Raw genomic sequence first — 13,523 nt, 5'->3', positions numbered from 1 at the left:
ATTGCCACTCAAACATTTTACTGCTCCATTTAGTGCAGATTGTAGTACTCAACATATCTTTTTTTTTAATATTTACAAATAGCAACAGCAAAGCTTCAAAAATCAGTAATTAATATTTTTTGCAAGTAAGGAGAATGAATGAAACTGTCCATACTGATGCATACAGTCTTGGTGAAAATTTTTCTTCTGATGACTTTAATAAACTCTTATTGAATCATACATAACAAACATATTTTTGTGATTTTTATTTCTATTAATGTAAGCAAATCTTCAGGCAATAACACTGGTCTGATTATTCTAATGTTGTGCTTTGCACAGTTTATAAACAATTACATGTCTTCAAAAAAAAATAAGGCCTAGAAAACACTGTCCAGCAGGAAGTCTGAGGATTATATCCAACCTGCCCATATGTTTCAGGCCATCCTTTCCTTTTCCTTAGGATTCGAGACAGAGAAGCTCTCTTATAAATGAACATTGCTCAAGCACCCCACATCTGGTTCTTATCAGCCATCAGAAAGTTGGAAGTAGGTAGGAAAGCACATGGGAATCACTGAAGAGGATACAATGGCCTCCCTCCATGCTTCCCTCATCACGTTTTAACTGCAGCAGCCAATGTGCATTAGCTGGAGAGAAGCCAAATGCATAGAACGAACCCCTGTCATCAGCCACTGGTTCAGTCTCTTGCTAGGAAAGGTTCAATGCAGAACCACATGTGTGTCTTTGGAACCTTAAAAATAATACATGGCAATTATTTCAAGAGTGGGGGAATTCAGGGCTAAGGTTTATGAGTACTTTTCTGGTGGAAAGACCCAAATAACACAGTATCAGAAAATGCAGTTTCTGCCAAGCAAAAGTTCAAATTCTGATTTTCTGTTTATTGCCAAAAAGTTAGGCTCACTTTGGCTACAACTATTTTCACATGTACACTCTGATAATCAGAACATCTTTCTAGAGAATGTCAAGTACCTTTCTCATTCACAAAGACACGAAGGACTTAGGACACGTAAAAGTTAAAATAAATGGCTTTATCTTTGATGTCCTGGATCTAACATGAGAAAAACTTCTAAGTATGCAATTGAGTGGCTAAGAAAAAGATGGTAAATACTCAGAAAATATATATGTTTAACATTTTTTTAATTTTCGATATTGTTTTAAAAAATAATGAATGCACACCTTTCTTAGTAAGCTGTTTCTGGACAGAAAATATATAAAATCTCTATTTTTCATATAAGGAATTACTTTCTTGGTAAAACAACCAGAGGGAATAGAATAAACCTGAAATTATCACCACTGAATTGAGGTCCAAAGTTCTGCTCACAGAAAGAAGTACAATTCCCACCCCCAACCCAAAAGACTGTGACTTCCAGCTTATCTATACCCACTGCTGTCCCTGTCTGGGTATGAGGGAGAGGGATGCTAAATATCAGTGCATGCACAGAATGCTGTGTCTGCCCCGTTCCCTTTCAGTGGCCAGCCAGGGGGTTGCCCTTCTGCCTTTCTGTGCCTGCCCTGCCTTGGCTGAAGGGGAAAGTCTTCTGGAGCACGAGGGCATGACCCAGTGGGGAGGAAGCCTGCAGCGAGGGCACATATTAGCAGACGCCTGAAAGAAGCAGAGAATGACAGAGCCAAGTCTTTGAAGCAAAAAATTCTTTCTTAGTGACCCAGAGACACCAAGGGTGAGGTTGTGCAAGACAGCTGGGTCAATCAGACAGCTTGCTGCCACCAAAAGTGAGTGTTTTCTGCTGTTTCAGAAAGCTGGGGGTGTCTAACAAACAGAAGAGCTTATACAAAAAAGGAGCAGACAACTGCAGCCAGAACCGGGAAGTAAGCCTAGCCTTTGGGGCAGCCATGAGCTCAGATTTCGCGGGAATATTCAGCCTGTGTGGGGCCTGCTGCAACCCAAAATGCCACAAAATCTTGCTGGACTGAGACAAAGAATGTGAAGAGAAAGATCTGTTATATTTTTATGGTCACTCAGAAGAAACTGAGTTTATATATTTTAAACATTGGCTGTCTGAGTTTAGCTAAACTTAAACGTAGCGTTTAGAAATTTACAGTCCTCTCAGTGATTATGGTCTGTCCACTGTAAAAAAAAAGTTCTAGTTAGGATCACCTCTAAACTTTGGGCAGCTGAAGATTGTTTCACTGTTAGTTTAAAGGTATCCTAGTCTGGATTACTTGGGATAAAAGAGGCTAGGGAGCAGCTCCGCATGGAAATTTGAGGGAACATTTGTCTTTTAGCAGGGATGAGGGAAGGCAACAGTAGCCTATGGAGCCACAACTGAAAAAGAATGTGTGTCCTTAGTCTTTTTAAATGGCACTTTATCACTTCACATTCAGAAATGTATAATCATTCCTTTAAATCCTCCATACAGTCTCAGAAAAGATATTTTACACAGAAATTAAAAACTAATCTGTATGAAAATGCTATATAGTTTCAGATCAAATCAAAAAGATTTAGCCTTACTTTGAAAAGGCACAAGCGGGGCAAGACATGAGACTGAATTACCTTCTGAAAGATAATTTTTTCATTCTCTTTAACAGGACTGGAAACAAATACAAAGTAAGCATTTTACTAGAAAAAGATAGTTCCATGAACTATAGATTAAAATAAATAAAACAAAGAAAAATATTTAAAACTGTGTGCCTTAGGAAGGGACTTTCATTACAAACAATGTTTCCAGCTTGTACACTCATAAGCATACATAGACTGAGAGGTCAGAAGAAGGAAATCTTTTAAGGGTAACATCGGGTGAGAAACCATAAGATTGCACAAATCAGCAAAGGCTGTATTTCTGAAGTAAATCCAAAACAGCCTGGAATGACAACTGTGAAAAGAAAATACAGTGGATCAATTTCTGAATTTTTTTTTTTTAATTGCAGGAATCAGTCAAAAATAATAGTCTTTACAGACTAGAATTATTTCGGCTCCATGCAAGGCTTTCACTAGTTCTCAGAAGAGTTTCTGTGCAGCCATTACCTTGTCTCTTAACAACCAAATTCAGTTTCAGCCTTTTAATCATCAAGAGAGTCTGAGCTCATCTCCCCAAGTCATATTGCTATAATTTCTGTTTCTGTGAAAAATATTGTTTGGAAGCCAAAAGTCCTTTCCCTCTGTAGACCTGAAAGTTTGGCTGCACCCCTCTCAACTTACTCATAATTCACCACTACATTATCTAAGTGAGTTGAACTTTGACCATATTATATTTAAAATAAGACACATAAAGCATTATCTAATACATTTTTTTAAAGACTGGTTGGAAATCTGAGATGCTACAACCCAGACATCTAATTATCACTAAATTGCCTACAATATTTACATAAGACAATTTTATACCTTTTCTGTTTGAAAAAAAAATAATTCAAGTGGAGCATTTAAGAAGATGTATTCCAGAGATGTTTTCTAGCTCAAATATCAACTCTTTTTTTTTTTTTTTTTTTCCCTCAAATGGTTGGTTGTTTCTTTAAGTGATTTGGAGAAAATGTGAGGGCAACCAGTAAACCCAAATGCTGGGACTGAAAGGCATGGGGAGAGGAAAAAGGTCCAAGAGTCTGGGCGGCAGGTGAGCTTGTAGCTCCACCCAGCACCAAGAAATTATCTACATCCTGCAATAAAGAACGCCTATGGAAGCACCCTCTGACTTCCTCCAGGGAGCAACTCCTGTTCCTGCTCCTCCACAGAAATCTGAATTCATCATGGGCATTGCTGCTCTGTTATGTGCAGCCACGCAATTCTGTACTGCAGCAATGGACACTTCATCAAGTAAGAAAGACATCCATTTTAGGAAAGATGCTGAGAATCACATCATCGCTTCTGGTTTACAAGAACTTCAGAGTTTCCAAAGTTTCTGGACTGCTAAGGGTGCTTAGGCTGCAAAAAGTCTTTGCAGAATAGAAAGCCAAACCAACAGACCTTAGGTGGTCACCTCTTAATCTTAATAAATGCCTTTTGAATATTTCAGTAATTTTTTCCATTTCTGATCAGGCTTGTTTCCTTCTTTAACTCCTTGTTCAACTCCTTGCAGACATTGAGATTACACAGTGTTTTCTGTTGTCTAGATAGCTTTTGCTATCACCATATAGTAAATTGTATAGGGTCTGTACTATGTAACAGGTAAAAATGTTGCTAGTTCCAAAAATTACATGTCATGGTCACTTGCTTCTTTTCATCCATGGAAGCCCAGAATAAGAAAAAGTCCTACTCTTCTGGAAATGGAAACTTAACAAACCCAGAATCATCAGGTTCAAAAAAACATACCTCTCCATGCAGAGCTTTTTAACATGTGCAGCTCTTGCACACACATTTAGAAAATCTGCCTGGGAAGCAGGCTTTGAGTGGCCCTTCAGAGTTGAATTTGCATCACTTCCCATTATCCCTGTCACACAGGGGATGCAGGACATGGCAGCTAGAGCACATCCCACTGTCCAGCCAGGTGCACAGCCACCTGCACTTGGGCAGCCCCAGCCCAGGCATTGGACACTCTCCTGGGGAAGGAGATGGGCTGAGGATTGGCCAGGATGTGGATCTGTGGATGGGTCCAGCTTGGCAGGGCCAGTGACTAGTCAGGGCAGACTGTGATGAGCTGAAGCCTGACCCTGCTGCACCATCACTGGAGCAGGGGCTGAGAGCCTGGAGCAGGGGTTGGCATGGAGCACTGGACCATGGACAGAGTAGGGGTAGTCCCAAGGAGCTGTGCAGGGACAGCCAGTACTTTGACAGGGACTTAAGAATTTCCCAGTTTTGTTAATTACATTTGTGGTTTCTGTTTGCTCAGTATTTAATCTTACTTCAGTGTGTAAGAGTCCTGCTGTTAAATCTACTTAGGAATATGACAGAGGAATCCCTCTTCTAAGGAATCGAATTCCATTTGCCAGACAGAAACATCCTTGGCTTTTGTGGTTTCCTACAAGACTGGTTGTGACAAGGGTGACGAGACAAGGTTGTGACATTCTGCACAGATGTAGCAAGGACATCAACATCAGCAAGGAGGTGTGGAGAACATACCTATGTAGAATAGCATATTTATTGTCAAATAAATGCCACTCTCATAGTTTAGCTAGTTTAGCTTAGGGTCATCAAGTATCTTATTTCCTACAGTCCTCCCATTTGAATGTCATGGTTCTTCTTACTTGCCACTTACCTTCCCAGAGAGTCCAACAGGAGCAAAACACTCCCAAAAGCATATAGCTGTTCATTACTTAATAGTTCATGGCTCTTTGAGCTTGAGAAGTTCCACCCTTTGCCATACCAATGTGTGAAGTTTGACAAAGTGTCAAAGGTCTTTCTGACCTGCCAACACCATGGCAGCTATGATGGATCTAAACCCAGACTAACATATTCTACCTGTACACAGACATCTGGTGGTTCAGACCCACACCATATATCCATGTCAAGTCCACTCTGTGCCAGAGGAGAGGCTCTGTGTTGATCCCTCTGTCTCACCAAGACCTGCAGGGGCCTCATTCATCACTTCAGGCCAAGAAGCAGAGACAGGGATGCCACCAGACTGATGGCATGATGTCTGTGCATGACATCTGTCTGAAAGGATGCCAGGCATTCATTTGAGGTATACACACATTTTATTTGGCTACATCAATCAAAGCACAAGTTTTAGACCCTGGACACACCTAAGAATTACCTACCAAATTCTTGGAGGTATCAGGTAGTTCTCGTAGGGGTTTCTCTCTTCTCTCATGGGAAGGAAAAATGGGGACTATCCGCCTTTGGAGAATCACCTTTGGAACGTGATTCGCTGTCATGCTATTCATCTGCTTATTTTCAGGCCTTGCAGTACACATCATATTTTATCTTTGCTGCCATCTTTGTTCCTCCTAGGGAATCTTGAAATTTCTGGTACATTTCCTCATTCTGAGCTTTAGAGAAGACGTCTCTCCAGTTTCCAACAACCCCTGTGTACAAGTACCAAAAACTGAAGAGAGATGCTCCTGAGAGAAAATAATATCTAGGCAGCAGTGGTGCAGAGTCATTGACTACACAAGGCAGGAACTATCACATTAATTGCCCTGAGTGGTCTGATTGCTTGGGAGAGGAAAGGTATCAAAGATCAGAAGCAAAGACTGTAGCCAGAAAACAGGGACCATTTCTGGTTGGATGCCTGCAAGCACTCCCTCCCCTGAAGGGGATTTCCAAGGTGACTTCATGAAGCTTTTACACAGAAAAAAAGGAAATCTGTTTTTGTCACAAGGGAAAGCTCATTGTGAATTATTTTCTCTGAAGGGGGAACTTTTTTTTGTGAGGAGAGTGGCTAAATCCCTCTTTCTCCAAGGAGTGGTGAAAGAAATGGATTTTAAAAAGCCCCTGTTTGCAGTACTAAGAAACCAAAGACACTTGAGGTTGTGGAAAGCGGGAAGGCAGCCAGAGCTCTGACCCCAGCCCCAAGCCTGTGAGAGACCATCTCTGGGACCACCACTGACATGTCCATTGAGAGGAGACATATAAAGCTCTTGCTGAGTGGCTAACAGGAAATGCCTTTGAGGCCAGCAGAGCAGTGAGCAATGCATTCCCTTGAGGTTCAAGGGGCTTGGCCTGTTAGCACAACTCCTCCAAAAGGTGACTTTCATGAAGTGACATGCGCAGCCTCATCACCTGAACAACAGGAAACAGCTGCACTACAACATGGAGTAACAAAGAGTTACACAGAGCCCAGGCAGATTTGGTGCATAACTGCCCCCATAACCTCACCGGTGCTGGCCCTCACCTTGGCACCTCACCTACCCAACTAACCAGGGCTGCTACAGAAAGAGACAGCAACACAAAAGCAATGACTGAGGACATTAAGACTGGCACTCTGATAAAGTTTCTCACAAATAGGCCCCAAATCCTGTCAACAGCAGAAGCTTTCTGTACAGGTGGTACCACAGAAGAAAAGTCACCTTGACAGTCCAATGAGTTCACAAATAAGCAAAGTAGCATGCTCAAAACTCCTTCTGGAGTTCTCCTTCCAAAGGTAGGTCTCCATTTGCAGAGACTTACCTTTCCGGAAGAGGATGTCCCCAAACTTTCCATGAGTTTCACTGGATTTCTCTTTCATAGCTTTGAAACTTGTCTTCTTGGCAATTCTGGAAAAATCTTCCTCACACAGGGAAAATCCAAAGAAGGAAGCAATCTTTTTCATCCCCAGAATTGGGTCCTATCCAAAGGAACACAGCACAGAGGTGAAACCAAGAGATTTGATACTGTGGCTTTGGCATGGAGCCAGCACTGTGTGGAAAGGCTAGCAGGGGAAGCTGTCTCCCTCAATGTCACCAAGGAATTCCAAGAGCTCTAACAGAAAACCCTTCAAACCAGGAAACCTACACATTCTGGCTTCAGTTTCAAGGCCTTTTCTTCTTTCCCAAAATCCATGCTTCTGCCAGATAAATCTCCTTTCACAAATAGGCAAGGCTATCCTGCTCCTAAGTGGGCTTGCCCCAAACATAAATGAGTAACTCAGGCACACCCTTCTAAAGGGGCAGACAGGCTTGCCTTTCCCACACGCACACATATCAGGAGGGATGCACAGCATACTCATCAAGGAAGAGCTGGGTGAAATGCCACACCTCTTTGAGTTCCTCATAGCTTATTGTCATGATCCTCTCATTGTTAATGTATTTGTTCCATTCCACTAGGTGGTCAAAGTAGGATCCCCAGGCCACTGCAAACAAAGAAGAGGCATAACTGTCTAGAGTACTCCCCAATACAGGCCTTTAACCAAATCAGAGGAGTCAGCCCAGACAGCTAAGTGTGGCTTTAGAATGGTGAAGGGGTGACCAGCTCAACATGTCCTTTCTCCTGATATCAGTGCAGCATGGCCCAAGTCTGTCCACTTGATATGGCAAACCACAAGCTCTATTGTGGGAATGTAAAAGTCAGGCAAAAGCTTTCTTATTCTAAGTGAGAGACAAAACTCTGATTCTCTAGTACTCTGTTTCTGCCATAACAGCCTGTGTGCCTGTTCTGGGAGTGCCTTGGTAAGTGCCTTGGTATGTCACAGAAGGATTCTCATGCACAAGACCCTGTGTGTGCCACTCATGTTAGGAGGAATGCCAGAGGATGTAGGGCAGAGTACATTTTCCATTCATGAAGTCTGCAAAGTACTCATCCCAGGAGGCGAAGGACGGCATTACTGGTAGCTTGTTGCAGAAGTGGTAATAGGAGACAGCCGTGTCCTTGGGGTTCCGAACTAGCACAAGAATCTAGAGGAAGAAAACACATATTTTGACTGATCAAGATGACATCTTGACATACCACATAAAGGCATTGAATCACAGAATCATTTAGGTCACCAAGTCCAACCACTAAACTATGTCCATAAGTACCAGATCTACATTTTTTAAAAAATATCTCCAGGAACAGTAACTCAAACACTTCCCTGGCAGCAAGTTCTAATGTCGGCAGCCCTTTCTATGAAGAAAATTTTCTCGTATACAGATTTAAACCTCCCGCAGTGCAACTAGAGGTCATTTCCTTTGTCCTGTCACTCATTACTCAGAGAAGAGCCCAAGCTCCACCTAGCTACAACCTTCCTTCAAGTGGCAAGGTCCCACTTGAGCCTCCTTTTCTCCAGGCTAAAAAACCCTAGCTCCCTCAGCTGCTTCTCCTAAGACTTCTGCTCCAAATCCCTCCCAGATCTATTTTCTTTCTCTGGACATACTCCAGGACCTCAGTGTCCTCCTTGTAGTGAGAGGCTAAAACTGGGCACAGCACTCAAGGTCTGTCACTTACCAGTGCCAAGTACATGGGAACAATCACTGCCCTGGTCTTGCTGACCACACTATTATTGCTCCAGGCCAGGATGCCACGGCTTTGTCCACCCAAGCAGAGTTCTGGCTCATGTTCAGCCACTGTCAACCAGCACCCCCAGGTCCTTTTCCACTGGGAAGTTTTCTATCCACTCTGCCCCCAACCTTTAGTGTTACAAAGGCCCAGAAACCCACCATCAAAGTCTTCAATCCCCCAGCCATGGAAGACTAGTCCCAGGTAAGAGGAATAGGCTCTTAGGTTAGGGTGAGAAGCTTGTTTCTCTCATAGATCTTTGCAGGCACATGCTGATTTATGTAAAATTATGATACCCCATTGGCCCATTGGCGTAATTACCCTAGTTCAATCTCTATTGCCCATGTTTGGTTAGACCCTAGAATGTTTTCCTCTCTCTGTCCCTTCATTTGCCCTAGTTTGCTGCATTCCTCCACCCCTATTTGGCTATTGGCTGACCTGACCCTTAACCCCTCCTTGGCACCATTTTCCCCTGTATCCATTGGACCCTGACCCTCAGCTCCACCCTCACTATCCCATATAAGACCCTGTGCCCTCAGCTTGCACCCTGTCTTTATCCCTGGACCTTGTTTGGTGCTGGACCTGGTTCGTGTACCAGTAAACCTGGTTTGCTGGAGCTCATACAAAGACCCATCCTGCCTATTTTCCAGCTTTCTAAGGTAGCAGTGAGCTTTGGGATCATGCATGCTGGACACTCCAAGGGCCTCAGTAGTGCCAAGATACTACATATGGGGTTGTTGTGACCCCCATTTTGCAGGACCCAGTACATACCTTATTTAACCTCATAGAATTGGCGTCCGCTCATTCTGTGTTTAAATCCCTCTGCAGAGCCTCCTAGCCTCCAGCAAATCAACACTCCCACCCTTCGTGTTGTCTGCAAGCTTACTTGTCCACTAAAATTTGCCAGACCATACAATTCTGGTCTAATTCTTTTTATTGAGTAAGAAATCAGAGCTTTGGCAGATTACTTGTTGCTAATGTAAGCTTCAGGCTGAAAACAAGATGTCACTGATTTCCTCAAGACAGTTCTGACCTAGTTCCACTCCAGAGCAATGAGTTCATGATCTACTGAACAAAAGAGGCACAAACAGTCTCTAGATGCACCCTAGCTTCTCTCTGCAGTAATTCCCATCTAAGATTATTTTAGCCACAGCCTGTGGTGGGCTTTTCCCAGGTACCCTGGTTTTAAAGGCAAGTTACTCCTTGCCTTGCTCAATTCTCTACCACCAACGTGGAAGCACTTTTCTGAAAGGATAGTGACACTCAGCAATAAGCCCACCAACAGTCAGCAAAGCTGCTGCTGGAAGAGGATATTTGTTCACCGCCTTGGCACACAGAGCTGTCTCTCCAACCTTGGAAATGTGGTTGTGTATTGACCAGCTCTGGTGAAAATGCAGAAAAGATATCTCACACAGAAGAAAGCTAATTTAGGGTGGAAAGCTTTTGCAGCATGATGCAAAGAGAAGACTCACCTTAGCCTTGCTTTGGAAAATGGATGGAGGCAGGATACCAGGTCTCAGATGGGTTACTATAATTCTTCTGGAAGGAAGCTGCTTCATCCTCTTTAAAGAAAGTGAGAAGAAATGCGACAAGAGAGAAGTAGCTTATTCAGTGAGTTGTGCCTGTTCAGTTATTATAGGTTATAAGAAAAGTTGAGACCAGAGATATATTTATCACTTCAAAAACCTACAGGGATGCACTGGTGGTGTAGGCTTCTGCAACCTCTGCCACCAAGCAACATTTCACATGACACAGGCCTAAAAACAGGACATCCTAGGAAAAGGTCTTACTAATCAAACTTACTGGGTCTATAGCAGGAGCACACTATGCCTTCTCAGCCCTTTTGTTGGGACACCAGAGATACTACACTTGCTAATTCTGCAGACTGTAGCTGCTGTTAAGGCTCGAAATTCTCCATTACCTCTAAGATCAGCCATTGTCTTTCAGCTATTATTACCTGTAGGAAGAGCAGGAACAGTATTTTCAGTTATTGCTTACCTCATATATCCCAGGATCCCCAAATTCTAGCCGCTGAAATGTCTCTAGCTTCTTTTCAGCATTTATTCTCTCTTTCATTTCCTCTTCTGTATATTTGGCATCTGCCAACTCCTTCACCATTTGTTCAAGCCAATTGGTTCCTGAAAGGATAAAGACACCAGTAGGACATCCATTCAATTTTTCTTTTTCATGTAAATCTGGCCAATGGTACCTGTCAAATTGGTTTCAAGTGAACCAGTTTGGTTCAATGTTGTACTTTAACCTTTCAACAAGTGTGTGTGCTGGTTTTCATTGCAATGGAATTAATTTTCCCCATAGTAGCTGGTATAGAGTTCTGTGTTGAATTTTTGCTGAGAACAATGTCAGTAACACAGAGATATCTTAGTTACTGCTAGGCAGTAATTACACAGTGTCAGGGCCTCCTCTGATTCTCTCACTGAGCTGCCAGAGAGTAGGTTGCAGGTGCACAAGAAATTAAAAGGGGATACAGATGGGACAGCTGACCCCAATTGGCCCAAGGAGTATTCTATTCCATATGGAGTCATGCTCAGAAATAAAATTTGAGGGAAGAAGAAGGAAAGAGAGATGCTGCGAGCTAAAGCACTTGTCTTACCGTATCACCACCATGGGTGATGGAGCCCTGGAGACAGCTGAACATTTGACTGACAGAAAGATAGAATGAATTCCTTATTTTGCTTTGCTTACATACATAGATCTTGCTTTAAGTATTTGTCTTTACTTCAACCCATGACTCCTCTCACTCTGTTTCCCTTGCCCATCGCCTTGTGGGTGAAAGAGGGAGTGGCCCTGTGTGGCCACTGAGTTGAGCTGTGAGTTGCCAGCTGAGGGTAAATCACCCTGGTTAACAATCAACAAGGGTATGCCTAAGGTCAACAGGGGCAGAGCTGTTACGCAGATACTGTGGAGAGCAGATACTGTGCCCTGCTTGCTTCAGAGTCACATTGGTAGAAGCAGAAGCAGACCTCTATTGCTCTTTTCAACTCCTTTCAACTTCTCTACTTTTTGGTTACCACACACTACTGCCTGTGGAAATTACTCAAGAGCTGTGTGTCTCCCAGCACTGGGCCAACTGAGTAATCTCTCTTCTGTTTCTGCTTTCTTTCCACAGTGCTTTCTTTAGGAGCACTGTTCTCTCTTCATTATTGACCCACTTTGGTCTCATTCACAATTCCCAGCTAGGCTTCTGTAACTGGCAGCACAAGGGTCATTAGTCAGCCACCAGACCATCATGCTCCTGACACCATCTTTCACCAGACTTAGTTGTCTTGGCTTCTGCAGCCTGGGAGAAATATGGTGCGTGAGGATCTGGGTTCAGAGAGACAAATCTCAGTTTTCAACTAACACCTCCTGCAGTGTTTAAGTGGATCCTCACACATATAAACCAGTTCTGCTTGCGTACAGCTCTAGAGTCTGCACACAAAGGTGATGTGATAAGGATCAACTTCCTCTTTTTCTGCAAATTACATACTAAGATATTTCTGTAATGCCAATAGGAAAAAAGAAAAAAAAAAAAAAAAACAAACAAGGATTCTGAAAGGCCCAGAGTAAAAGAGAGAGAAAATATGTAAAAATCCTTGTCTTTTCATATCAAAGGCATTCATGTCTTTTTCTCCATTTAGATACAAAGGAAAGGATGTGATTGTCCCGCTTTAGCTGGCACTGGTGTGTTCACCATTGGAATACTGTGTGCAGTTCCTAGACTGAAGCACAAATGATTTTGAGAACCTGGGGAAAGTTTTGTTGAATGTCCATGAAACTACTGGGAGCTGGAGCAAATGAACTGCATAGAAAGGCTTGGTTTGCTCAGGCTGCAGATAGAAGAAAAAAGGCATGGGACACTCACTGCAGTCTTCCACTACTGCAGGTAGTAATGAAGATTGAGACTCAAAACAAGGGCATGTCTGACTGCACTGATGTAGTAACAAAGAAAAACCCAATCCCCCCAAAAACACTATTATGGCAAAACACTGAAAAAGATTTCAATGGGTGGTGAAGCGCCATCCTCAAAAGTTTCAAAACCCTTCTGGACAAGGCCTTAAGCAACCAAACTTAACTTGGGATGTTAGGTCATTCCCCCACTTTGAGCAGGGTGTTACATTATTTGAGCTCCAGATATGCCTTACAACTTAAATTCATGATTCTTTGAAGTCCGATGTCATCATAAGCTTTTCTCAGGAATTGTTGCTCTGTTAAGTGACAGCATTAAATAATCAACTTCAGGATTGTAGCACTGTGTATTTGACTACTGATCAAGAAAACACTTACCTGATTTAGGATAACCTACTAGAATCACATCATCGCTCCTGGCTTCAAAGGATTTCAGAGCTTCCAAAGTCTGCGGGCTGCTAATTGCAGCTGGGTATAAAATACCTCTGTAGGAAAACAGCATATCTTCTGGGGCCATCTTGTCACCCTCTGAAAAACATTTGTCCACTATTTCAATGATTCTTTCACTGTTTCGGGTCATATCTATATTCCTGTGTAAATCTACCCAAAGAGAAATAGGTTGTCTGTCCACAATGCAGAAAAGCTTTATGCAACATATAAGTAAATAGGACAGGGTTGTTCACTCAGGGGTGAAGGTGCAAGTCACTGATTAACTCTGTACTCTGTTAAATCCTTTTGATATTACTGAACTCCATGGAGACTGACAAGAGTGACCTATGGTCTTTGCTGCAACTAATACTAGGAACAGGAAATATTAGGGCAACAACTAGTAGGAATAATA

General features: G+C 42.7%; 1 protein-coding gene across 3 annotated transcripts in view; it reads right to left on the bottom strand.

The window, feature by feature from the left end:
* The window catches only part of LOC110477941 (sulfotransferase 6B1-like), a 30,779-nt gene extending 17,458 nt beyond the window's left edge, over positions 1 to 13,321 (bottom strand). For 2 of the 3 annotated variants that reach the window (XM_021544200.1, XM_021544199.1), the window contains exons 1-6: positions 13,061 to 13,321; positions 10,775 to 10,914; positions 10,249 to 10,338; positions 8,070 to 8,196; positions 7,561 to 7,655; positions 6,995 to 7,151 (exon numbers count right to left, since the gene is read on the bottom strand). In XM_021544200.1, coding sequence (XP_021399875.1) covers positions 6,995 to 7,151; positions 7,561 to 7,655; positions 8,070 to 8,196; positions 10,249 to 10,338; positions 10,775 to 10,914; positions 13,061 to 13,262 — 811 coding nt within the window. In that variant the 5' untranslated portion in view covers positions 13,263 to 13,321. Of the gene's footprint in view, positions 1 to 5,561; positions 5,911 to 6,994; positions 7,152 to 7,560; positions 7,656 to 8,069; positions 8,197 to 10,248; positions 10,339 to 10,774; positions 10,915 to 13,060 lie in introns of those variants that run through there. The other variant, XM_021544198.1, reaches the window with a different exon arrangement.
* Between the last annotated feature and the right edge of the window lie 202 nt (positions 13,322 to 13,523).

The sequence above is a fragment of the Lonchura striata genome, chromosome 3 (assembly GCF_046129695.1).
Source record: "Lonchura striata isolate bLonStr1 chromosome 3, bLonStr1.mat, whole genome shotgun sequence".
NCBI lineage: Eukaryota > Metazoa > Chordata > Aves > Passeriformes > Estrildidae > Lonchura > Lonchura striata.
This window is presented reverse-complemented; position numbering and strand designations above follow the sequence as displayed.